The sequence below is a fragment of the Tupaia chinensis genome, unplaced genomic scaffold (assembly GCF_000334495.1).
Source record: "Tupaia chinensis unplaced genomic scaffold, TupChi_1.0 Scaffold000187_1, whole genome shotgun sequence".
NCBI classification, from domain to species: domain Eukaryota; kingdom Metazoa; phylum Chordata; class Mammalia; order Scandentia; family Tupaiidae; genus Tupaia; species Tupaia belangeri.
Window position 1 is genome coordinate 1,201,391 of NW_006159662.1, and position 27,433 is coordinate 1,228,823.

The 27,433-nt window shown below is 40.8% G+C and overlaps 1 protein-coding gene across 2 annotated transcripts in view; it reads right to left on the reverse strand.

The window, feature by feature from the left end:
- Positions 1–27,408, reverse strand: part of GNA13 (G protein subunit alpha 13) — a 47,029-nt gene extending 19,621 nt beyond the window's left edge. For both annotated transcript variants that reach the window (XM_014587164.2, XM_006146829.3), the window contains exons 1-2: positions 27,139–27,408; positions 24,660–24,886 (exon numbers count right to left, since the gene is read on the reverse strand). In XM_014587164.2, the coding sequence (XP_014442650.1) occupies positions 24,660–24,886; positions 27,139–27,220 (309 nt within the window). In that variant the 5' untranslated portion in view covers positions 27,221–27,408. The remainder of the gene's footprint in view (positions 1–24,659; positions 24,887–27,138) is intronic.
- Between the last annotated feature and the right edge of the window lie 25 nt (positions 27,409–27,433).

A 27,433-nucleotide genomic window follows, 5' to 3' on the forward strand; every position in this document is an offset into this window, starting at 1 on the left:
AGAGCATGCTGGGGCGTGTTACAATTGATGGCAGCAAAAATCCATGAGGAGCAGGAAAAGGGCTTAGTGTAACAAGACAAAGTTTATGAAAAGGGTGACTTAATCCTTAAGTCATAAAAACGCACCTGGTGGGAAACACATGAATCTATCTGTGTTGTTGAACCAGGGAATGTTAATAATGAATTTGACTGACTCTCCTCGTAAACTCAAACATCTCCGTTGGCGAATTTCTGTTAGAAACAGAAGGTGACTCTTGCCCTATCACTATTTGATGGTTGAGCAATGATAAATGTTACTGAAGTTTCTAGAACACAGAGATGTAAACTGCTTTTTGCTTCTGAACGAGAGCTACCTTTAATGTCTATTGTTGAACAGTGAGGTTAAAGTCTTTGAAAATTAGTTTCTGAGGGCCAGCTGGGGGCGTGGTAGTTAAGGTGGCAGGATTCCCCATGGCTGACTCAGTGATTAAAGTCCTGGACCCGACAGCTTGAGAAACACGCAGGGCACGTGTGTGTGCCCAAAATCTCAAGAGGAAAACAGATTTTGCGGCATGGCCATTCTCTCGGGGGGTTGATTTCTCACTTTTCTCCACTCTGTCTCTCTTCTGTGAGCATACACACCTTATAGCAAAAATAAATTAAAAATTAAAAAACTTAAGGAAAAAAAAAAAGATTAGCTTTTGATTCTATTTCTGAATGAACTCAACCAAAACTACACGGCAAGATAGCATTCTTGGTGAAATTGATATTCGGGTAAAGTCACTTCAACAACCAGCACTGTCTGTATCACAATGTCAAACTGCTTTATACACTTTCTTCACTATGCAAAATTACAACAAGTGAGATTTCCATTCCACATAAACTTGCGGTGAACACAGATATCCAAACTTAAACTAAGTTCTAGCAGCAGCTTTCAGACCCCATTACAGGGGTACAAGACAACTCTGTATCTCAAAACCCATCTGCCTTCATTTGGAAAAGAGCTTCCACCTGACCTTTACAGGGAAGTAATACTCTGCCATCATAAATAATGACATGCAGAGAGGCAGACACGGAGGGTACTAACCAGCCTCCACACGCGGCTTTAAGCAGTTCCTACACTCTCTCAACAACCAGATGCTTACTTAGCAGGAGCTAGCTGTGGGAAAGGGCATTTTCAAGGTTGAAAAATAGAAAATCAAATAATAGATCAGCATTAATGGATAAATATTTACAACAGACTTTGATAAGGAACACTAAAACTTTGAATCCCAATAAAAATGTTATTCCCTCAAAAATAATCTTTTTCTCACTGGATGACATATATTGCCAAAAGTTGGTCATTTTTCTTTGTTGTTTTGAATTTCAACAGTAAGAAAATTCGAGGGGCCAGCAGATGGTGTAGTGGTTATGTCACTGGACTCCCACATGGCTGACCACAGGTCGAGTTCCAGACCCTGTGGCTTGAAACACGCTGGGCTTGTTTGCGTGTGTGCCCAAGATCCTGGGAGGAGAATGGAAGAGAAAGGATTATGGTGTGGGCACCCCGGGAGGTAATTTCTCACTTTCCCTCTCGCTGTCTCTGTCTCTCTCACTCTTCAGTCAGCGAGTACATATGTTCTAAGACAAAAAAAACTCTAAAAAAAAATTGCAGTGGGATGAAATAGAAAATAAAATACAAATACAAATTCTATGTATCAAATTTTAATTTTCAGAGTTAAAATGGGAAGCTTACTCTGCCAAACACAATTAAAATTTTACAAATGTCTAAATTGTTAATCATCACTAAAAAAATTCAGAAGCAATAGTATTTTCTATACTCCCAAAATAAGACCAAATCACGACACAACTGCCACAAAATAAGAAAACAAGAAAAAAAAAAATCACACCCATGCCTTAAATTTTAAACCCTTTGAATCAATGCTGCACTACCCGTGAGCCAGGTCAGGGTCCCAGGAGCAAACGTGACTGACAAGTGCATTGTGTCACTGTATCATCTGGTCCCTGGAGGGAACGCTCATCTCTGGTGGTACCACTCTCAGGAAGCCATGCTTACAGCATGGTCTACAGCGTGGCTATGAGGCTTTCTATTAAAAGAAAGGATATTCATTACCAGAAATATAAACCAGTTTATATATCATGTAAAATAAAGCTGTTTCCATAAAATATTCCTAAGGAAATACTTTTTAGCAAATGAATCTTATACTAAAGAATTAGTTTCACCAAAAATATGAAGCTGAGGAATTCGTTAAAAAAAAAAAAATCAAGGTCATTCAAGATCCAGTAATAGCATGACTCTCTCCTTTCAAGAGTAACGTTTAGAAAAAGAGAGTATAAAGAAACTTCATAATTGAAGAGTGGTTATAAAAACCCAGCTCTCCACCAATTTCCTAAACATTTTCCTACATTCTGAGCTGACACCTATCCTTCTCTTGTCTCAAAATCTGAAGTATACCTTCTCAAATCATCCAGCTCTAATTTACCTAGTAAAGTCAAATTTCCACCTTCAGGACCTTTATAAGCGGAAGAGCTTCTTTGGCTTCAATGTCCACAGCACATTCACGGGCACCTCTCTGAGGGCATGAGTCATTTCCTACCTTACACCCAATCATCTGGGTACTCACTTTATCTCCTCTCTGAAATGTACTGCTTCTGGAGATGGCTCTTGTTTTATTCATCATTGTATCCCTTCTACTGTCTGCATTTTACAAGTGTTTAATACATGCTTGAAAAAATGAGAATTATATAATTGGACTCTCTTTGGAACTAGGAATACAAAGACATGTTAATTTTTCCTTAATAACAAAAGTCATTTCAACCAAAGGCAGGAGCAATCAAAACAAAACACCCAAATCTAATTTGTGTGAAAAACACTACACAGGTAAGTACTACATTCTTTTTTTTTTCACTTTTCAGATTAATTTCACATTTTACATAAGGTCCCCATCATGATGTGTATAATATTTTCTTTTCAACAGAGAACTTTTAATTTTTCTGTTAAATGTTTCTTCCCTTGATTCTTAAATTCTTAAATCCCACCATGTCCCAAGAGTTACTATAATTATAATTTTTCTAAACTGCAGCAGTTGCCTCCTAAAATGATTTCACTGACATGTAAGAATCTCATGAAATACATGAGGACCGAAGAGAACACACTTTCACCAACTCTGAGACGGTATTCCTAGATCAGCTGTCCTGGTCTCAGCACTGGGATGAGATGGTGCCACAATCATATGTAACTTTCAGCCACCAAGGAAGATAACAGAGTCGAGGAATAAGGATTGGGCCATCTGTAATTCCCACCTCCCACTGTGCTCTCCCGCTCCGTCCCTGATCCTTTCAGTCTACATGCTCCCCCACACCTACACACTCTCCAGGGAGCTACAGTCTCTACACGTAGTCTCTGGATTCTAGCCGTTACCACTGGGCGATAATTTCCTTAATGAGAAATATCAATAATAGAGGTATAGCTCTTTTCAAAAGGAGGCAGAGATACTGGTATAATGCTTCTTGAAAATTCTGTTGCCTATTCCTACCATCTCTACCTAACAGGATTCCCTCCACATACCTCCCTTCACCTCTTCAGTTGAAGAGCTCATTTTATACAGGTAGAGACAGACAGATTTCAGGTTGGAAGAGCTTGGAGGACAACAAACCTCACCCTCATTTCACAGATGAGAAGCCTGATCAGGATGTGAGGTGGCTTAGCCAATGCAATGATCTGTTAGTGCAGAACCAAGAATTCATGGAATCCTGATGCTTAGTCTGGCCTACTCTCCCCGCCCCATACACCACAATTTTCCCTCACTCACACCACAACTTCCAACTCCCAACTTCACTGAGGATCTTTTCACTTATGTTTATAGCTCTCACACACTTATTCACTTTTAATGTGTCAGAGGGTGCGTGTGTGGGATGAGAGAAGAGGAGAGAAAGAAAGCACAACCCAATGGGGCTGCAATCCCTTCTCCTCCATTTCTCCATCCTGTCAGGATTTGAGACATACACGCACACATGACCAGCATGTTTTTTGAGCCATAGAAACCAGGGTTTGAACTGTGGTTGGCCAGGGGGGACCCCACCTCCTTAACCACTAGGCCACAGAGTCTGCTTGGAACATCATCTTTTTTTTTAAAGAATTATTTATTTGATTTCATTATTATTATTATTATTAAAAATGTATTACAGGGCACAGGTGAGAGAGAGAGAGAAGGGGGAGGGGGAAGAGAAAGAGAGAAAATAACCTGCCAGGTCTGTGACTCGAACCACAGTCAGCCATGTGGGAGTCCCGCACCTTAACTACCAGGTCACCTGCTAGACCCTCATTTTTCTTCTTTTAATTTTGCTTTAGGGCATGTGTGCTTGACAGAGAGAGACAGGGAAAGAAGGGAGAATGAAATTCTGGGCAGGGAGTGGCCACACCACATTCCCTTCTTCCTCCACTGTCCTCTCAGGATTTAGGCATGCACACATACATGCCCAGTATGTTTTACAAGGTCTGGGACTTGAACCATACTGTCAGCCATACAGGATCCAGCTGCCTTAACCACCAAGCAGCTGGCTGGCCTCTAGCACTTCATTTTTATATATAGGCCTTTATGTAAAAATCTAGGCTCCAAATTCTTTTGCTATGCCTCTCTGAATCCCAGAACAGGACTATTTCCTTGTACACGGCAATAGCTACGTGAACATCTGTTGAGTTTTTATACCGTAACTTCCCCTGTGCAACATCCTGTTTCCATCTCATTATTTCTGCAAATGTCAGAGCCATTACAAGCATGTTATATTAAGTAGGAAGGTTTTTTTTTTTTTTTTTAAGTAACTTTCTGTCACTAAATTCCAATTGTTTATAAAAATATAAATAATAAAGGTAGAAAATGAAGAGACTGGGCCAACCTGTGGCCTGGTGGTTAAAGTGGCTGGACCCCACAGAACCAATAGCATGATTCCAGCCCTAGACCTGGGGGCTTGACCTGCACACTGGGCACCAAGTGCATGAATGCCCAAAATCTTGAAAGGAAGGAGAATAGAGGAGAAGGGATTGTGATATGATCGCCCCCTATAGGGTGCTTTCTCACTTTCCCTCTCCCTCTCTCTCTGGAGCACATGTGCCCTCTGACAAATTTAAAAAATAAATAGGAACTTATGTCTAAGTTATTCAGATGCATGAAGTGCACTGTTATTTTTTTTCCCAATATACCTGAACACCCTGAAAAGCACTAGGGGCGGTGAGTGGTATGGGGAAAAGTCTAAGATAAAAATGGGAAGATCCTACTCCTTGTAAGAAACCATTATATGTTAACATCAATCAAAAAGACATACAATAAAAGTGATAAAGATCCTGGTGATTCAAAGAGAATAATACTGTTAAAATTTGGAAGGGGCAAAGATAACAATACATTTTCAGGACTGCTTTTTCTCTGAGCAGATTTAGAAATGTTCAGTATACTTCTGATCCTAAAATTATGGCAGGTCCAAATTCAAAGTAATGGCCAGGAGGGCTATACTTGTTCCACAACTAGACCTGCAGGTGGTAGGAAAGGGGCACAGATCATTCAGAATTTGAAAGTTTTTCTTTTTCCTCACAGGTAATTTATATTCTTTTCTTTTTAATAATTATTTATTTAATTTTATTTGTTCATTCATTTACTTTAATTTAACTAGAGAGAGACAAAGAGAAAGTGAGAAAGTAAGCCACCAGGTCTGGGACTCGAACCATGGTCGGCCATTTGGGAGTGTACAGCACCTTAGCCACCACGCCACCTGCTGGCACCCTAGGTAGCTTATAGTCTAACTATGAATATTGAGATATTTGACAAATGTCAAGTTCTACCAGTGAGAATTCTAGGTAATAAGCATCACATATTCTAACTTCATCTTTTACTTTTGGAGAGGTTTTCGCTATAGGGCGCATGCGCTTGCCAGAAAGACAGAGACAGAGAGACAGAAAGCGAGAAATCACCCCCCAGGGGGGATGGTCATGCCGCAATCCCTTCTCCTCCATTCTCCTCTCAGGATCTTGGGCACACACACAAACGTGCCCTGCGTGAAGTTTAAGCCAGTGGGTCCAGGACTTGAACCGCGGTCGTGTTGAGGCCATTTTAATTATGAGACTAGCATTACCTAAAATGGTCCTTTGTTTAAAAGTAAATGTAATAGCTCAAGAGATATTCAAATTCAAAGAAAATCTATATTACTAAGATAATTAGTGAGAAATTTTTTTGAAATCTAAGTATATATGTGATTTTGAAAAGAGCCTATTCGGTTTCTTTCTTTCTTTTTTTTCTTCCTTTTTAATAAGCCAGAGCCGGTATATGCTTGCCAGAGAGAGAAAAAGTACCACCAAATGGGGCGTGGTCATGTCACAATCCCTTCTCCTCCACTTCTCCATCCTGTCAGGATTTGCACACACACCCAGCATATTTTTCATGTCTCCAGGGCCAGGTTTCAAACCACGCAGCTGGCCATGTGAAATCCAGCTCCCTCAACCAAGAGGCCAGCCCCAGTTTCCCTTTATACAGAGAGCCAACAACTAACTAGCCCAGTATAAAGAGCAAAACATTTCCTAAAGAACACTAGCATAATGCAAAATCAGTGTTTGTGTTCTAAAACAGCTAAGTCCAATGGTGTAAAGTGGTTTCAGGGCAAGCTGTCAGTACTGTGGTTAAGGTGGCTAGACCCTCCATGGCCAACTGCAAAGTTCGAATCCCAGACCCAGTGGATTGAAAAACAAGCTAGGCGCATGTGTGTGCATGGCCAAAATCCTGAGAGGAGAATAGAGGAGAAGGAACTGAGGCCTGGCCATACCCTCTGAGGGATGATTTCTCAACTTTCCCTCTTTCTGGCAAATGCACACACCTTATAGCAAATTAAAAGTAATAACAATAAAAAAGTGGTTAACACACTATCTATGCATATTTTAGTCCATCTTCAAGTCTGAAATATTTCAAAGAGAAATAGGAAACAGGAGGAAAAAACTCGAACTCTGTTTATTCCTTAAGGTGATTACAACTGTGAATTACCTCTATCATTAGCGAATACAGATATATATGTGCATACAGTATAATACATACACACACATATAACACACACACATGTATCAAATATGCATCTCTTTCAGTTTTATGATCGCCAAACAAACCTAGGTCAAAATGTTTTCTGAATATTCACTAGGCAGGGATTCGTTAAGCATAGGCTTGGGGATATCTACTCAATAGGAATTTACTAACTTGCCTTTAAAGAGAGACCTAGAAATGGGTTTTTATGAATAATTCACATATGTATATCCTAATAATTTCAGTCCTAAAACATCTTGAAGTCAGAACTAAATGAGAAGACTTCAGGATAACTATGAATAGACTTTGTCTTGTATGCCTTTCTATCTAGCACACCCTAACATGAAGTTTCCAGCAAGAATGAAACGCCAAATGTAAGTAAGGTACAAAGTGGAAAAGTTTGAGATTAAAGCTGGTTATCGAATCAATGGTTTTCATTTTACGGCTAATAACAAAAACAGAAATTACTATTTCTTCTTATTTAGACTCAATTTCCCGCTGTATCTGGCTGTCTCTCTACAAATACACATGAACATATAAAATACACCATTATACAGCACTGGCCCACTATTTTATCTGAAATCTAAGATTCTAATATCATATGCAGTTCCTTCAAGACAGTAAATACAAAACCAGATTATATTCTAAGACATTCACAGCTTTGAAAATGACTTTAAAAAGTGAAACAGTCTTGGAAACACCCAATCATTATACAGATCCCATATCTTGTCCCCCTTAATTTTTATTTCAAAATAAAATATGATAAAGAAGTACCGGAGGAGGCCTTACCAGGCTAGAGGCTAGCCTCACACACAGAGTAAGCATACAAAACGCCCTGATTCTCAGAGCTCGCCAGGACCAGTTTCACTTCTCCTTTCACTTAATGCCCTTCATTGTTCCTTATCTTTGAAACTGCACCACCCCCCTCTCTCTTTTTTTTTTTTAATGATTTCTCTATTCATTTTTCTCTGGGAAAAAAGTAAAGTACTTGATGTGACGCCTAGCATATGTTTTTAATAAAGGTAATATTGTCATCCTTATCATTAAAGCATATTTAAAGTAACACCACTCGGCCTTTTTGTTTGGTTCACGAGAAACAGAACAGTATTTACTTATAGCCCAAGATATATAAGCAATTTTCTTTCCTCTGTGGATATAATAAAATTAAGTAGATACCAAGTGAAATGTAGCTTTAAATTTCTTCCTACCATTGTCTATGTGCATCCGTTAAAATTTCTAAAATGGCCAAAATTCGTCAGATGCAACATTATACACAGCTGAAAATCCTTTAAGTGTCTTTCTAGATTGATCAAAGTTTATAATCGCTTAAATAGAATTCCCGAAAGAATTCTACCTTTGTTTCATTTAGACAACTTTTATCCATTTATTTCTAGCATATAAGCTAGAAAAGCAAGCTAATGTACAATATCAAAAAATATGATTTTTGGAAAGAACTAAGTTATATAAATCGATTTTTTTCTTGTCACTGTTTGCAAATAAGTTCCTTTGTAAATCAAGTGTTTCAGTTAGATTTATCAGGAAAATAATTTAAGGCTAATAATCTTTAATGACATGAGTTTTCTGACAGTATTCCCACAGCTCCTCCAAATCCCAATTTATTCATAACATAAAATGTACAATGCAGGTTAATAATTCTCCTACGAAGGTATAAAAACTACCTTCATTTCAAAATAAAATGCTTCATCCTGGTAATATAGAGAAAAAACTTTTTAGTCACATATCTAACAATCACTTGTAAAGACATGAGCCTGTGCCTTCACACGTGTGTGTGTGTGTGTGTGTGTGTGTGTATACACAGACACATATATGATGTTGAATTTTGTTTTCATCTCAAGTAAAAATCAAGTGGCCCCACAGCCTAGGAAGCCAGATCCTAACATGGTTCATAACAGTTTAAGTCCTAGCCACAGCAGCTTGAAAGACATACTGGCAATAAAAATAATAATAATAATAATAATAAAAACTTTAAAAAAGAAAGTAAAGAAGTAAGTACAAATTTTAGATAAGGACAAGGAGTTTAACACTACAGACATGGGCTAGCTCTGACGTAATCTATAATGTTGACCAACAGTATAGCAACATGGCAAGATTTAGCTCATATTTATTCCATATGTCACCATTTAGCACCACTATCTTTTGTTAATAAAACAAATACACTGGGGAGAATTTTCCATTTTAGTCAAAAATTCACATCTAATTGTAAAGAATGCCTTGCTGGTCCTCTGAGAAAATTACCTCCTCCAGGAAATGCTAATGTTGCAACATTAAATGAACAGGATATAAAGCTTACAGAAAGTGCAGAAAAGTTTATCTCAACATCCAATATTATATTCAAATACCGGAAGGAAATACGCCAAAAATGTCAACAAAGATGTCTGGGGTGGTAGTAGAGTAGCTAACTGGATGATCTTTTTCAATGAGCACATGTTTTACAATTTAAGCTTTAAAATAATTTGGATACTAGAACCTGGAAGTCATTCCCTCAAATAAACAAACAAATCACTTCAGCTTAGCACTTCGAGCCTTCAAGAGTTCCTCAAAGTTAAACTAATTTTTTGAAAAGGACCAATCCCAACAGTACAACAAAGAAATACTTAGCTCTGCCAAAACAAAAACCTTCCAGTAGTAAATTTTTGTTTCCCAAAAAGAAATTACCTCAATTGTCAAACACACACACGCATGCGCACGCGCGCACACACACACACACACACACACACACACACACAGTATGCAGTCTTCCAATACAGGACATACTTCCCACATGCAGTTTCAATTCCCTTGCTATCTAGAGAGGGACCCGAGAGTACTTTGTAATATCCGAGTCCTCATGACTACACACGAGATGGAAAGTTCTGCTCTACAATGTGCTACAACACTCAATTCAAACATTACACAACAGTTACACAACATTAATTAATAAAGTAATTCTATATAACAGGTGAGAGGAAAACCCAGATGACTTTGTTTCCAGTTCAGAATTCAATCTGTCACCCTAAACCATTTTACCTGCAGAAACATTCCACAGAACCTACAAGGAAAATTACCCACTTCATCCCCCAAATAATGATGTTAGACAGCAGAGCAATGCAAACTGAAAATATTTCTAAATGCTGATGAGTGTGGAAATTATCTCAAAATGTGTATTGGCACATTGGTTCCTGTTTCCGAGACACTATTTGGTTAATTTTGTTATTAAGGGAAGTAGGAAAGTGTGGTGGTATCCAACATGGGCTACGGAGTTCTGGAGCCCTGATTTTGAATTTTGGCTCTATCACCAAAACCTGCTTGACCCTAACCAACAGGTGTGCTTACACCTCTACAGACTTACACGTTCCATACCAAATGAAGTGAACTGAATTACATGCCCTCCTAGGTCCTCGTTTTGGGTTAAGGAACATAGCGATTCTGCACACTCTTCATAGAACAGTCACAAATGCAGTACACAATGGCATTTACCTATCATTTGTCACTGCTGTTAACTACTCCCCACTAGATTGGGAACTCCCATTAAGACAGCCAGACGTGGGACCAGTAGATGGCATAACCATTATGTAACGGTTATGTTTCTGGACTCCCACATAGTCGACCGTGGTTTGAGTCCTGGACTCGGCAGCTTAAAACTCACACCAGGCAGGGCCAGCAGGTGGCGTGGTGGTTAAGGGCAACGGGCTCCCACATGGCCAACCATGGTTCAAGTCCGGGATCTGGTGGCTTGCTTTCTCACTTTCTCTCTCTCTCTCCCTCTCTCCCTCCCTCCCTCTTTCTCTCTCCTGCACTGTACCTCTCTGGTCAAATAAAAAAATAAGTAAATAAAGTTAAATAAAGCAATTCTTTAAAAAAACTCACACTGGGCACATTTGAGTGCATGCCCAAAATTCTAAGAGGAGAATGGAGAAGGGATTGCAGCATGGCCATCATCTCTGGGGGCTGATTTCCCACTTTCTGTTTGTCTCTCTCTGTCTCTCCAGTGAGTACACACACCCTGTACCAAAAATCCCTCTGGGGATGGGGGTGGGGAAAGACAGCCAGGCCTGGGTTCTTAGGGCCTAGTCTGGGTCTCTGAAGAACACCATATAGGCACGTGTTCATTATATGTTTGCTGAAGAATAAACAAACACCATGAGTATAATTGATCAAGTTATTGTCATCACCGAGTAAGAAATGATCATGCGTAATGAAATACAAAATGAAAAAGGCTTTTGTAGCTGCCTGGTTTAACAGATTAATAATATTTGTATATTGCTGTTCAGCTCTTCTCAGAATGATATTCAAATAAATTAATTAATATAAATGCAATGTCCTTGTGAACTTTAAAAAACCACAACCTACAAAGCCAGGGAGTTGAAAATACTACAAAAGGGAAACAACAGTAAGCATGATGTCAAGCGAATCTTTTCCACTTCCTCACCTCTATTCCCTCTTCAAGCCCTTCCAGTCTGGCTTCTCCCCCACGACGTCACTGCCAGTCAGCCCACATAACCTTCCTATCGCCAAAAATCAACGGACGTGCCATTTTTCACCTTACTAGCCCTCTCACTGGCACAGGACACCAACGATCACATTTTTTGTCTCAAAACACTTCTTCAGTTTCCATAACCTGACATATTCCTAAATTGCTCCTAGCTTTCTGGCCATTTCTGCTAGCGTACTCTCCTCTGAACACTCTCACAATATAGCTTCACCCTCTTCTCTTCACACCATTAATATCTCTGTAATAGATTTTATTTGTAAAGTATCCAATGTCATTATGTATACGTTACATAGACTTTAACTGTCACATAGATAAAAGTAACTCTAGACCAAAACACTGTTCTGGATTTCAGACTCATGCATCAAAATATCTCCGTTACCTCCACCTGTATCTCTGTCTAAGCTCTAAACTTCTCCCTCAAATCTTATACTCCCACCATCTTTCCATTTCAGTAAAAAGCACTGACCTCTACCTATTTGTTAAGGCTAAAACCCCAAGTCATTCATAATGTATACCTCTTTCCCGTACCAACAGTCAACCTACCAAAAATACCAATAATTCTCCCTAGGAAGTATACCCTGAATCCATTTTCTTCTCCTCATCTCCATGGTCACCACTTCACTCCTCAACAGCCACCTGACTCTGGAACTGGCTGGCATCCAACACAATGCCCAGAGACATCCTCCCCACTCCCCTGCAGTCTCCACACAGCGGTCAGAGTGGTGCTGCCTCAAGTCCTTTGGGGCTTTCCAGTGTGTTCAGAGAAACCCCACAATCCTGGACATGACTACAAGGCCAAGTGGTAAAAGACTGTGCCTCCTCCACTGGGACAGTCCTCCCTCATGTGGGCCACCCTGGCTGGCCTGGATCAGATCTTCTGGCAGGCAACAACCGTCTCCTCACTTGTGCATGTGCTCCTTCTGCCTAGAGCACACTGTCCCTCCTCACCTGGCAGGCTTTCTATCTGCAGGGTCTTAACCCAAATGTCACCTCCTCGGAGCATGTTCTTGGTCCCCTGCCACTTCCTTTTTTGCTCCTTCAGAGTATTTATCACAAGCGTAATTATGTTTCTTTGTTTGCCTGCTTAATGCAGGCTCCCTGACTAGCATCTAAGATCAACATGGAGACTACCTTCATTTGATTCACCAGTGAACACCCAGCCTGCAAGAAGGTACCTGCCTCATTTAGCAGGTGTTCAGTGACATGTGACTGCAAACCCTGACCACGTCTGTGACAGAATGATATGCCTGTGATTTGCTGCTGCTACCCAGAACTTTCTTGCCCTCACATCCACTATTCAGTTTTCACATCTGGGGAGAAAGGAATTCAGATTATCATATGAAACTGAGTGCTCTAATGGAGAGTAATGCCCCATGCACTGCAACTCACATACAAACTAAGATAGAAATATGTATAAAAATAACAGGGAGATGTACATGTTCCTATCAAAAACTGTATTACTAGAGGTTGGCAGGTGGCATGGTGGTTAAGGTACTGCACTCCCACATGGCTGACTGTGGTTCAAGTCCTGGACCTGGCGGCTTGCTTTCTCACTTTCCCTTGCTGTCTCTCTCTCTCTCTCTGTCCCTTTCTGGGGGGTGGGGGAGAAGCTATTAAATAAAGTTAAATAAAAAATGTTATTTTTACAGAATGACACTTAGAGACTCTTTCAAAAAAAGATACTATATATTAAGATCAAATGTGCAAAATACTATACCACAAAGGGGGACCCTGGTTCTCTATGTTTAACCACAACATACCATAATTTTAAAAGTCAAGAAAAATTAAGCAAGTATAACTCTTCCTGTCCTCATCTAGAGTTGAAATGTGTAAAATCTAGTAACAGTCTCAAGTCTCTACCATTTTTTAAGCTGTAGGGAATAAAGACAGTTTTGGGACCAGCAGTTAGTGTAATGGTTATGTCGCTGGACTCCTGCGTAGTCGACCGCAGTTCAAGTCCCGGACCGATGGCTTAAACTCACACCAGGCGCGTGTGCGTGCGTGCCCAAGATCCCGAGAGGAGAATGGAGGAGAAGGGACTGCGGCATGGCCATCTCCCCTGGTGGGTGATTTCTCGCTTTCTGTCTGTCTCTGTCTGTCTGGCGAGTGCACGTGCCCCATAGCAAAAACCTCTCCAAAAAATGAAAAAAAAAAGACAGTTTTACTATAAATGTAGAAGTTACTAAGGGTTAAAATAGTAAATCAATTTTAACTGCAATATTTTTATTGAATGGGCTAAATAACATCATTTCTAAAAAATTTTCAGCTAGGATTAAGAAGTATTTGCAGCTTTGTAAATATACAGGATCTAATTATTTAGGTTTTAAAAAACATCAATAAAGGTGGGTTTAGAGGCCATCTTTCAGTTAACAAAAATGCTGAAAGTGTACCTGTGTGCGTTCTCTTGTTACGCCTGCCAGAGCAGCTGGCTATGCAGGACCTGTGAGAATCGCTGGCAGCTTGGAAATGTGGGGCAGCTGCTGACTGCATGTTTCTTTCTTTCTTCTTTTTCTTTTTAAGAGAGCTTTTGCTACAAGGGGTGTGTGCTCACCGGAGAGACAGAATGGTCACCCCTCAATCCCTTCTCTTCCATTCTCCTCTTGGGATCTTGGGCATGTATGCCCATGTGCCCAGTGTTTTTAAGCTACTGGGTCCGGGACTCGAACCACAGTCGACCACATAAGAGTCCAGTGATGTAACTCCATGTGTTGGGCCTACATTTTTCTTTCATTTACTATCAACAAATGGATACAATCAAGCTTCACATCATGAAGTCTAAATAAAAACCACAAGATGATGTAAGATTATAGATTCTCTATATAATTTCTACTGAGTTGCTTCATCCTATTAATGGAAAATAATTTCTAGTAAGTCATCCAGATAATAAGAAACCAGTTATTAGGATGTTGAAATGGAAAGCGAAAGTCTCATGTACTCATTCCTATGGCTCTCCTTTAACCTTTCCAGGATGGGTAAGAACTACGTCCTACTCACAACTATATAAATGTGTACCTGCCCTGGTTCAAAAGAACCCGAAGACACTGGTACACGTTTTGGGAGAATAAGGGCAGTAGAGGGGTTTTGTTTGTTGTCCAAAATTGTTTCGAAGTGTTAAAATCAATACTTTGGGCCAGCTCCACGGCCTGGTGGCAGCCAGATTCCACATGGCCACTCCACAGTTCAAGTCCCAGTCCCAGTAGTTTGACAAACACACCAGGTGTATGTGCATTTATGCCCATTCGCCATGGTGCAGTGTGTGTTCTCCAATCTCACCTCTGTCTCTCTCTGGCAAGTGCACGCACCCTCTGGCAAAAAGATTTTTTAAAAAGAAATCAATACTTTTTTTCTGTAGGGGAGAACATTTGAAATTTATTCATTTTGCTCCATGAGAAAAAGTAAGAATTCTCAGACTAAGGTTTTAGTTGGTTTCTATATAAATGATAAGATGTTCTTACAAAAAACAACATATAGGGAACCACCAGTTAGCGTAATGGCTATGTCACTGGACTCCCACGTAGTCGACCGCGGTTCGTGTCCCGGACCCGGTGGCTTAAAACTCACGCCGGGCGCGTGTGCGTGCGTGCCCAAGATCCCGAGAGGAGAATGGAGGAGAAGGGATTGCGGCGTGACCATCCCCCCTGGGGGGTGATTTCTCGCTTTCTGTCTCTATGTCTCTCTCTCTCTGTCTGGCGAGCGCACGCGCCCTACAGTGAAAATCTCTCCAAAAAAAAAAAAAAAAAAGATAGTCTTTTAAGAAATAATAATTCTGTCTCTTGGACATAAGGAATTATTTTACCTCAGAAATGAAGCCTAAATATCTTCTTTTAATATAAATACACCACCGCTGCCATGTCACAAGCTAGAGAAATGGCAGGAAGGGAGAGTATATTTGTGTGTGCGTGTGGAGGGGTGTGTTGTGACAGGTCCAGAGAGGTGAAGGAAAAGCAAGCAAGCAGCACATTCAGCTGGAGTGGCACCTGCACCTACGCCAAAGGTTATTCTGCCTTGCCTCCAGCAAGAACAGAAGGATTTGACTAATTTTTCTATGTAGCTGAAGATTCCAAACAATTGAATAATTCTGACTAAAACTCTCGTACTGAGAAAGACCAATATTGGCAAGCGTGGTTAGGACCTTGGACTCCTAAGTCCAATGGACATATGTGAGGCCAGCAGGTGGCAATGAAGAGTAAAGTGCTAGACTCCCACATGACCAACTATGCTCCGAGTCCTGTACTTGACAGTTTGAAAATCACGCCAGGTACATGTGCACATGTGCCCAAGATCCCAGGAGAACGGAGGAGAGAGGATTGTGGCATGGCCATCCATCCTGCAAGGGGTGAGTTCTCACTTCTCCTCTCACTGTCTCTGTGTCTCTCTCTGGAGAGTGTATGCATCCTATAGCAAAAACCTAAGAAAAATACAAAATTGTCCCATGATTTATAAAATGTTTTCCCTTGTTTAAAAAGGTAATATGGAGCCAGCCTCATAGCCTAGTGGTTAAGGGAACCAGATCCTACATGGTCAACTACAGTTCAAGTCCTGGCTCTCACAGCTTGAGAAACACACTAGCCTGACTTGCATTCTTGTTATAGTGACTTTAATGAGAACACACACTGAAGAGAGATTTGAGATAGTCATTGTTACGTTGGTTTTTGTTGCCTAACGATATCACTTTGCTTGATTCTCAGATTAGTAATTTATGAGGTGATTCTTCATTTCTTCATATTCCTTTTTTTTTTTTTAAATGCTGGAGGTGTGTGCGCTCACCAGAAAAAAAGTACTCTCCAATAGGGTGTGCTTACACCAATGTTAAAAAAAAAAAAAAGCAGCAGCACATATACACCACAACCAAGCATACTGTCTAACTAGTTAGACCAAAAACAAACCGAAGATGAATTCTACTAAAACATTCTGCATCTGCTGCAGAGAAGGTGGGAAATGAAAGTTTTACCCCTTGTACTGATTTAAATTTTTTTTAAATTCATTTTGCCAAAAGAAAAGCCATTAAATCTGTAAGTTTAAGATAAATAATCATCATCAATGTGACAGATCAGTATCTTTGGCCAAGTCCATTAAAGTCCAATTTTCAAAACAAAACTATTTCCTTGATCCATTAGAGCCCATTCTAATATTCTTCTGTTAATGTGACTACAATAAATTCTCTTGAAAAAAGGTATCTTGTGGAAAAGATAGGTTTACAATATAAACAAAGGTCAATAGTACCACACGGGGGCGGGGGGGGGAATACTTTCAATAAGGAAATAAAAATCACTGCTAATTTCTAGAAATAAGCACTGCAAAAAATTAGGTTGCTTCTCACTGGAACAAAAATTGGTGACAACTACAATCTGGGTACTCATACGCACTATGAAAGCTGCACCATAATTACATGAAAAACCTTTCAAAGTAGTTGACAAAAATTAAAGAATTAAAGTACTCTAAAATTCCCTTCTCCTAAACAAAAGCAAATTTGGGCAATTATATACAAGATAGGTGCTAATTTCCAATGCACACTTTCCTAGAAAAATGGATGGCTGCCTCTTTCAGCTAATTGGTTGCCATAAAACTCTATTTTTCACAGTATATTAAAAACTATGTTCACTGAAAAAACTCAGTGGAGGATCACAACTACAGGTTCAAGCGAGTAAAGTTTCAACCCAAGCCTTTACCAAGATGGACAGTGGTTAGGACAAACTATACCAGTCTTAAGTAAATCTGCCATTAAACCTCGTTTAAGATCGTCTAAATTGTAAAAGTACAATTTTAAAAGTAACAGATTTAAAAGTAAAACAAGGGATATCACGAAAGTCATGAACGTAAAGAGAACGATGTGACTATTAGTGCAGTAGTGAATATTTTTTTTTTTTTAAGAGATTTTTGCTATAGAGCACATATACTCGCCAAAGAGATAGAGGCAGACAGAATGGGAAAGTCACCCTAGCTGGGATGGCCATAGTGCAATCCTTTCTCCTCCATTGTCCTCTTGGGATTTGGGGCATGCACGCGCATGCGCCCAGCGTGGCGTGAATTTTAGGCTGCCAGGTCCAAGACTGAAACCACAGTCGACTACATGGGAGTCCAGCAATGTAACCATTACTACATCTGAAGTCCCTTGAATATTCTCAATAAAACCTTATACATACCTAAAATAACGTTCAAGAATATAGGGGGTGTTAATGAGTTGTGTGTATGGGTGGCAGTCAGAAGTAGTTGGAAATGAATAGAAAAAAGAAGGCTCAATGGATACGATCCGTGAACGCTTGCAAATGGGTTTTTAATGTCCAGTGCTACGGGGTAGGAATCATCAGATCTGGGTTGCAGAGCTCATTCTATTATATTTACTATGTCTGTGACCTGAAAGATCTCAAGGACACTTTCTATGTCTCAATTTGTTAATCTGCAAAACAGGGATAATATCATGTATCTCGTTTCTCAGTTTTTCTTTTTTTAAAGAATTACATGAAAATGTGGGCCAGCCAATGGCATAATGGTTATGTCACTGGACTCCCACATAGTCGACCGCAGTTCAAGTACTAGATCCGGCTACTTAAAACTCACGCTGGATGCATGTGTGTGCATGCCCAAGATCCCAAGAGAATGGAAGAGAAGGAATTGTGGAGTGGCCATTCCCCCTGGGAGGGGGGTGATTTCTTGCTTTCTGTCTCTCCAGCAAGCACACATTCCCTATAGCAAAAATCTCTCTTAAAAATTTTTAAAAAAAAGGAATTATATGATAATATATTTGATAAGGCTTTGAAAAGTATGAAGTTTTTAAAATAAAACATAAGGTATTAATATTATATGGTAATGACAGTGATCAACACTAAATTAATTTTCTGGAGAAAGCAACTGGCACTGTTTTGGGCTAATACGACAAGGTTCCTGAAACTGGACTTCTGTCTGTTCATAAAAGATAAACAGGAATATTCAATTGGGGAAATCCTCTGGTCCCAGTGTTTTTTTTTAAAGCAGCTCACAAACCTTCTTCCTGGATTGGGCCCACACTCTAGGCAGTTTGAAAAACTAAAGTTTAGTTTTCATATAACAAAACTACTTCTTCCTTGCACCACTCCTCAGTTGTTAAAAATCTTCAGGGCAGCATAAATTACTGTACCAATAGCTTTGGTTAGCAATAAAAGGTAACACAGAAAGCAGCACAGTATTTTATAATGCCCATTTAACACCAAGAACCATGACATCCCACAACTAGTCAAGTCTTCACCCACCAAAAAAGGGTAAACATGAAAAGGCAATAAAGCCGACATGTCAAGTGCTCTACCTCTGTGTGCATATGTACACACACACACACACACACACACACACACAATCTTTATAATGCTGTATTAAAACACATATCAAAATATCCCGTTTTTAAAAGCAAATAGTTCTGGGGACCAGCAGGTGGCGTGGTGGTTAAAGCACTGGACACTCCCACATGGCTGACCATGGTTCAAGTCCTGGACCTGGTGGCTTGCTTTCTGGGAACTAGCAGTTAGCGTAATGGCTATGTCTCTGGACTCCCACGTAGTCGACTGTGGTTCGCGTCCCGGACCCAGGGGCTTAAAACTCACGCCGGGCGCATGTGCGTGCGTGCCCAAGATCCCGAGAGGAGAATGGAGAAGGGATTGCTGTGTGACCATCCCCCCGGGGGGTGAGTTCTCGCTTTCTGTCTCTATGTCTCTCTCTGGCTGGCTGGCGAGCACACACACCCTACCGCAAAAACCTCTCCAAAAAAAAAAAAAAAGGGCAAATAGTTCTGGGGGCCAGCAGGTGGTGTACTGGTTAAGGCGTTGGATTCCCACATGGGTGACTAAGGTTCAAGTACCAGACCCAGTAGCTTGCAAATCACGTCAAGTGCATGTGCCTGTTTGCCCCAAATCCCGAGAGAAGAGTGGAGAAGAGACTGCAATATGGCCATCCCTGCTTAAGTGGTGATTCCTCACTTTCTCTCTCTCCAGGAAGCACATGTGCCCTATGGCAAACAACTTAAAAAAAAAAAAAAAAAAAAAAAGGAAATACTACTACAGTGTTGGGTTTCTAAGGTTTAGACTAAAATGTAACCACTCTGACATGTGATCAAATTCACCCAAAGGAAATTCTACCTTCAGAAACAAACCTGAACTTTAAAATCTCTACCATCTCTCATGTCATATGTAATCCTTATGTTATACAAGCTATAATATTTATCCTAACTCTAAAATCAGTAAACAATAAATAACCTTTTAGCAATTAAAAGGCAAATTCCTTTCTTGATTTAACTTATAGAGAAAAGGGATGAAATATAACATTTTTCAACTGAAAGTAGTAATTAACTTTCTTAAAGCAAATCCAACCTGGTACTAAAGAAGACGTGATTCTATTGTACTTCAAATATATGCCACAGTGCAAATAAATATGTTAGTCAAAACCAAGATTTCTAGTTTTACTTTGTTGACACTCAGCTTCTTTGTACAGTCCAATCATGAAACTAAATAGTTACTCTGTTATACAGATTGAGAGGAGAATCTCTGACTTGATGAATAAACCACTTTGTCAAGCTGGAGATGTGTAACTATTGTATCATCAAGCACAAAGTGTATCACTTAAGTAAGAAAAATTAAGTCTAACTAAATGTATCATGATTAAAAACCTGTCTACAGTTTTGGTTTCACAAACTGTAGACAGACCAGCCATTACAGGAAGTTGTATTAATGCTGACAACATTAAATTGTCCATAGAAACTGGGAAGCTGTGGGGTGTTTCTCCCTGTCACACACTCTGCCTTGTCCAGTGCTGCTGTGTGGCCAATGTTCCTTATACTTAATAAATATATGTAAATTAAAAAAAATTAGTTAGAACTCCTAACCATTTTGTTAGTTTTGATCTGGATCTCCAAATCTATCACATCACAGGCCATCCCTTGACACTCATCTCTTTAGTCAACTAAGTTAGCAAATTCCTTAGCTACTACTGCATGAACAGTTATTCTAAAAACAGGGTATTTCATTAGGGCACGTGACAAGTTGTACTGAATATATGGCCAAAACAGAGTTACAGACATTTACTCCAGAACTGAAAGAGACCACGTCTTATGATATATTGTCCTCAATGTGCTGGTTTATTAATAACTAAGTAAGTACCTTGAAGGGCTCACCTTATAGCCTAGCACTAAAGGGAGCTGGATCCCTTTTACCAACTGCAGTTTGAATCCCAGAGCCTATGGCCTGAAAATATACTGAGCACATGTATGCCTTAAATTTCTCCATGGAGAAATGGAGAAGGTACCTTGGCATGACCACACCTCATGAGGGAGGTCAGCTGGTCTCTCTCGCTGGTGAGCACACACTCACTCTGGCAACTTGGAGAAGGAAGGAAGGAAGGAATTTTAGGTTCTTAACAAGAATGTGAACCTTAGATTTTTCTTTTCCACAGTAAGCTATCAGCTTATCCATAATGGAACTGACCAGTAAAGGAAATGCTTGCCTTTGGGAACTTAGGAAAGAAAACATTCATGTCTGCACTCAAGTTATTACTAAGAAACTGAGTGATCTGATTTAAAAACAAAAACAAACAAACAAACAAAAACAAAAACCTTATAATATCACTATCCTATCTCCTGTCCAAAGGGAGGAAAAAATCGATTAAATGGACATTCATCTTAATCAAAATTTAAGTCATGGAGGGCCTTAAAAAACTGTATATTTTTATTTCAACTTGCATTAATAAATTTAGTAATCAATCATTAGTTGAAATGAAAAGGCTAGTTTTTAATTACTTTATTTGTTAACTCCTCCTATTTTCCCTGATATTTATTTTTCTATGCAAAATTTAAAAACATATTGTTAAACTTAACAAAAAAAACCCTTACAATTATATAACAACAAGGACTTACCATTTCCTGGAAAATGAACAAACAGCATATAGAAATAATTTGTATTTCCCAGAAAGAAATTAATGTAGAATGTTTCTCTATTTTTTTTCCTAGAAGATCCTTATAATTCAGAATAAGTATCAGGCTCTACTACAGCAGGAGAAAAAAAGGCATACAAGGCATATCTAGGAGCTTTGTAAGGAGAGCCAGACATGAACGCAAGTAACTCTTAATGCCCCATGGACCCCGAGGAGTGACGAGTGTTAGAAGCAAGTAAAGGGCTCAAGGAGAGCTGTTCCAGCCAGGAGGACTGGGGGAAGCTTCACACAAGGAGAAAGGATCCTAAGGCACTGCTGGGGGTGGGAGTAAGGGTGGGGGCTGGGGAAGCAAAGTCATCTGAAACACCCAAGGCTATTTGCTAAAAATACAAGTCACTGGGTCCCATCCTGGATTTCTGAATCAGATCCTCAGGCGATGGGGTCTTGGAATGCACTCCCCCCTCAAGGTTTTTGCCATAGGGCACATATGCTCACAGGGGAGAGAGAGAGAGACGGCGAGAGGGAAAGTGAGACATCACCTCCCAGGGTGGGATGGTCACACCACAATCCCTTCTCCGTCACTCTCCTCTCAGGATTTTGGCCACTGACACACATGCGCCTGACGTAATTTTCAAGCCACCAGGTCCAGGATTCAAACTGCAGTGGGCCATGTTCAGCACCTTAACCACCATGCCACCTGCTGGCTCCTTCTCTTGTCTTTAACAAGCATTCCAGCTGAATGTGATGTAAGGGGGCCCATGGACCACATTTACTCACATTAAAATTTGATTATGACTGCTCTACATGAAGGGGCAGACCTCATGAACAGAGATGGTTAAGAAAAATCCTGGCAGAGGCACTACATGAAGGGAGTCACGGAAGCAGAAAATCGCAGGATGGGGGAACTAAGACGTTACAGAGAGTGCTCAGTGGCCTGATGAATCAGACTGTGGGAGTCACAGGTAAGCTGGAGTTGACTCACATACAGAAGATGAACTCTGTACTAGAGGGAATGGAGAATGATCAAAGGTTTTTGAGCTACGTTTGAACAGGATTACTTAGCGTCCAAACAACAGTTGCGCACTAGGACAGTAACATAGAGGAGGACAGGAGGGAAGGAATGCAAGAGACTTCACAAAGGTAGAAAAGACAGGACCTGCAGATTTTAGATGCAGAGAAATCAATGCTGACTTCAAGGCAAACTTAAATAAGACAAGTGCCTTTTCAGTGCCCAGCATTATGCCAAGCACCATGGAGCATCCGAAAGTATAAAAAAGTCCACTCAGTATAATAACTGAGCACCTAGTACATGTGCCAGATACGATTAACAAGGCCAAAGTTAGACTTGGTAAGAAAAAAAAATCCCTGTCTTCTAGGAGTTTAAAATTAGATCTTATCCTGTTCCTCTTTTGTGTCTCCTTTTTCTCATGAAAAAAAGTATTTCTGGAACTTGTCTCCCCACGCCTTTGTGGATTTCTTTTCTTTTAAACCATTAGCTGGCTCAAGTCAGGAACATACAAGTCGTGAGCATGAGTGCTTGGACCCGTTTGCTCTTAGTGATAAAGAAATGCTCAGGTATGCTTTCTCAACAATGAAGACACAACAGTCTTGACAAGAGACTGGAAGATATCCAAATTTTAAAAAGCAATCAATCAATCAAGGAAGGCCAACTTCAGTTAAATGGACTTAGGGTAAACATGGAACCTTCCCACAAAGAACTTTCAGGCACGCAGTAGTTTGTTGATTAATCCAATCAATACCTAACACACGCTTATCTGTAATAATACAAAGAAGCACAAATAAGTATGTGTTTCTTCCCAGATCCAAGAAGATGAGTAAGAGCCTGAATAAATTAAGTAGAAAGTGTGGTTTGTTGGGGAGAGTATGCGACACTTAAAATGAGAAGGAAACGGAAGGGATATGTAGACCTGTACAAGCAAGTCTACTGAAAATAAGAACAAACACTGACCAAGGGACAGAACTACCAGAAGTCTGGGAGAGTTGGATAGAGGTCACTTGTCAAGGTGAATTCCTCATTTTCAACATATAATGTCACTAGCTCCTCCATTTTAACAATAAAGTGAGACCGTCCCTCTCATTCGGAAAAGGACAGATTATTCAAGATGACCAGACACACTTGAAAGAAGAGAACTATTCAAGTTAGTATTTAATCAAGTGCTAGTTGCATGATACCTGTAAGAACCATTCATTCAGGAAAAGTAAAGGTTAAGGTGTCAACTGAACTCTTTTCTAGAACTTTCAGTAGCCAAGATGACTGCTAAGTACAAACGAACAGCAAAGACCGCTGGTTGTATGTCCCTGTCTAGCCGCACCCATCAACGCAGATCTTCTCCTGTCGATGACATCACTGAACAGCTTCCTAAGCAGTTTTACTTCTAACTCTCACTCTATTTTAACCATACTAGAAACACTCAGAGCTGACCTACCTCCACACTGCAGTCTAGATTACCATCCTTACGGCATCGTTCCTGGCTTTGGCAAATAAAACCCAGAATACGATCAAAGCATTAATGCTTACTTACAAAACGCTTGATTAAAAATGCGTTTCAATGATTATTTTTGTACCTCTAACCTGACTCAGATCCTTTCTTTCCCATCCTTTCCTCAGTGAGTGTACAAACTACAGAGTATTTTATAGGCAGTACTGTTTAAAACAAAGGGGAAAAACAAATATAAAATAAATTCTGGTGCTTCCCATATGAAACATGAATACAAAAAAAAGGTTATTTTGTTCTTTAAGAAGGAACATTTTATAAAATGGGCTTTAAAAAGCACATTTATTGTAACCATTATGAAGGATTTTAATCTCGCCTAAATTAGCCTGTATCATAAAATGACTACCATTAAAGACCAAATAGCACATCTGAACAACTAGGTTCTTATTCTCTAAAAGGTCAGTATTTTAAGAAGGATGAACATTTTTTATATAATTGGGAGAAAACTGTTTTCAAAAGAGAACAAAATTAGAAGAAAATGCCTAAGAAAATCAGTATGACTTTACTTTCAAAAAGGAAAATGACCAATTAAATAGTTTCACAACTCCATGGATTTTACCTTATTTTTTTATCTTGCTTAGTAAAAAGCTCCTCTATAATAGCAATCCAAATTCTGAGGCTACAATTTTGGATATGTCATATTATGAAAATCAGTGAAAAAAGTGTGCTAACATGTCACTAAATGTCATTAAAATAGAACCCAACATTTAAAAAGGTGCAGATCTCTTACCAGTTGAAATTCTCGGCGTCGGTCATAGGCATTCTGTATGCCACTGTCTGCCCATAATGCTCTTATAGCAGGGAGGTACTGCAAAAAAACCCGAGTTTCCACCATTCCCTGGGCTGCCATGGGGGACCGAGTGTCAAACGCCATCATCTTGTCTCCATTGAGTTGATTTGAGTTGTCTCCCCAAGGAATATGAAGCTTCTCTCTGGCATCCACCAGCACCCTCATACCTTTTATTTAAAAAGAAAAAGGAAAGTGTGGGGAGGAATCACTAGTTAGTATCTAAGTTTTTATTCCCATGTTAATTTCCTTAAGCTTCTTAACCTCTCAAGGTCCTCCTGGCAAATAGAGCCCAACATCTAAATCACCCCCCCACACACCCGGCCTTCTCTGAAGTTTTTAAAAAACAACAAATAATTGTTCACAGCCTTAAAAAATAGGGCCTGGCAAAGTAAACACTATAATATTAACATAATTGCTCTTTCTGGAGGATTTTTAACATGTTCCAACTTAAGAAACAACTTCTGAGGTAGAAACTGGTCAAAACAGAACCAAGCTAGAGAAAGAAGAAGCGAGGCTGCACAGCCTGACATCTGGGCTCTGAAGAAAACGGTTGCAAGCAGGATTTTATGTGCTTATCTAAAACGCACTTATTTATGAAACACTAAGAATCCAACATAGCTCTGAGTTCTGTTTGTTCCCTCAGCACCCTAACCCCAACACTGAGTCTTCCAAGAACACATTTGATACTCCAAAACTTTCCCGGGACTAAACTTCCAATCAGGGTAAGTGACAAGATGGCCTTAGATTCCCTAAAAGGGAGGAAGACGAACTGTGAAATGACAGAACAGATTTTGACTCACAGAGGTTAGTTCCAACTCATTATTTCTATCACTAAACTATTACCTTTGGTTCATCTTAACAGTCACATGGCAATTAGAAAGGCATTCCTACGGATAACTGAAAAACCGTTGCGCTGTTGATTTTGTGATCATGCCAACTTAAAAAAAAAAAAATCTGGCTGTCTAGTGACTTCATCTTCTAATCAATGCTCAGAGTAGGTCACCCTTCCGACTCCGTGTACACTGAGAACCAGCTGTGTACCTGGCTCCCAATCAGCTAACAGGTTGACTCTATTCATTAACATAATTCCTGAAGTTAAACTGAATACAAAGGTACCTTCAATTAAGCACTGGCACAGCAGAGCCTCAAGGAGACCTTAATGAGTTTTGTGCTTAACACTGAGGGGGGACAAATACAACTGTACTTCACAATCACTGCAGAGGTACTAAGGCCAAGAGCTGGCTGGGGAGGTCTGTAAACTCCTGACCTAGGGTCCTCTAACCATTACCCCATAATGCCTCCCTCTACCCAAACAAGAAAAAGTTGCTTAGGCACTTCCTGCACAAAAACCCCCCTTTAAAAAGCACCAATTAAAAAGATGTGCAATCTGCAGCAACCTCTTGGATAAACGGCACCCCCATAAGGAGAATCCTGATGCACCTGAAGTACCCCATGCCAGTGCCTTTTCTGTAGAAAATACCCAACACTAAGAAAAAGGGCTGCTCTCTTTCACTTATCAGCATAAAAACCACCTTCTCAATTTCTTTGACCCAGAAACAAACACCTTATGTATTTTTTTCCCTTAAGATCAAAGTTTGCTTTTAAAAATATTGCCAAACAGGAGCAGAATCTGTCTCTAACCCAACATTAGTTTGCTGAGTCTACCTGTACAAGATTCGCACCCCTTTTAGGCCAAAGAATCTTATTATTAGACTTTAATTTAAATAAAAGCAAGCAGTGTACTCCCTTCCCTCCCGCCTCTAGTTATTTAGCAAAAAGAGAGTGGACCGTGTTGAACAGTGATTACAGGCAAACATCCTGCCTGGCCGTGACAGTGGGGCGAAAAACCACCGGTGCTTTTTTTTTTTTTTTTAAATGCTAATTGTATGGGTCTACTCTTTCCACGGCAAACGTGACACTCTCAAGTTTCATATCCTGGCCCAAAAAGGTCCCAGGTGCTATGCCCTTGACCATACTCCCAGGCCGAAAGTTTCCTCATTGCGACAGTTCCAGAACTGCCTGGGGCAGGAGCCGCCAAGGGAGCCGGCAGCTGGGAGTGCACCCGACCCCATGTGACTCGGGTCACCCACCCCAGGCGGCAGAGAGCGGAGTAGGGGACGCGGGGTAGGGCCTGGGGCCGCTCTCAGGTCTCCCTGCAGACGCCGCAGGGAAGGCGACAGAGACGGCACCCCGCACCCGGAGGCACCCGGCTGGCCTCACTTCCCTCTCGCAGGGGGCGAGGCCGGCGGCGAGGTGGGGGTGGCGGGGCCGGGCGGGGCGGAGGGCCGGGGCGCGCCCCTTCCCGCCCTCCCGCCCGCCGGGCCGGTCCTCCGCCAGGGACCGAGGACGAGGGCGGTGCCCGGCCCCGAGACCGCCGCGGCCCCCGGCCCTCGCGCCCAGCCCCGACCCCGCAGGGCACCTTTGATCACGTTGCTGTAGATGGTGGGGCGGAACTCCTCGCGCGCGCGCTGGTCGAAGTCCTGCCCGTGGATGATCCGCATCTGCTTCAGGAAGGTGGACTTGCCGCTCTCGCCCGCGCCCAGCAGCCTCCCCCAGCCGCTTCACGTCGGTCTTCTCCCGGGACAGGCATTTGTCGATCTCCTTGGACTTGCGCTGCTGCTCGGCCTCGCCGCTCGTCAGCACGCAGCCGGGGAAGCACACGGACAGCACGGAGCGCGACGGCAGGGAGTCCGCCCTCTTGGCGCCGGCCCCGC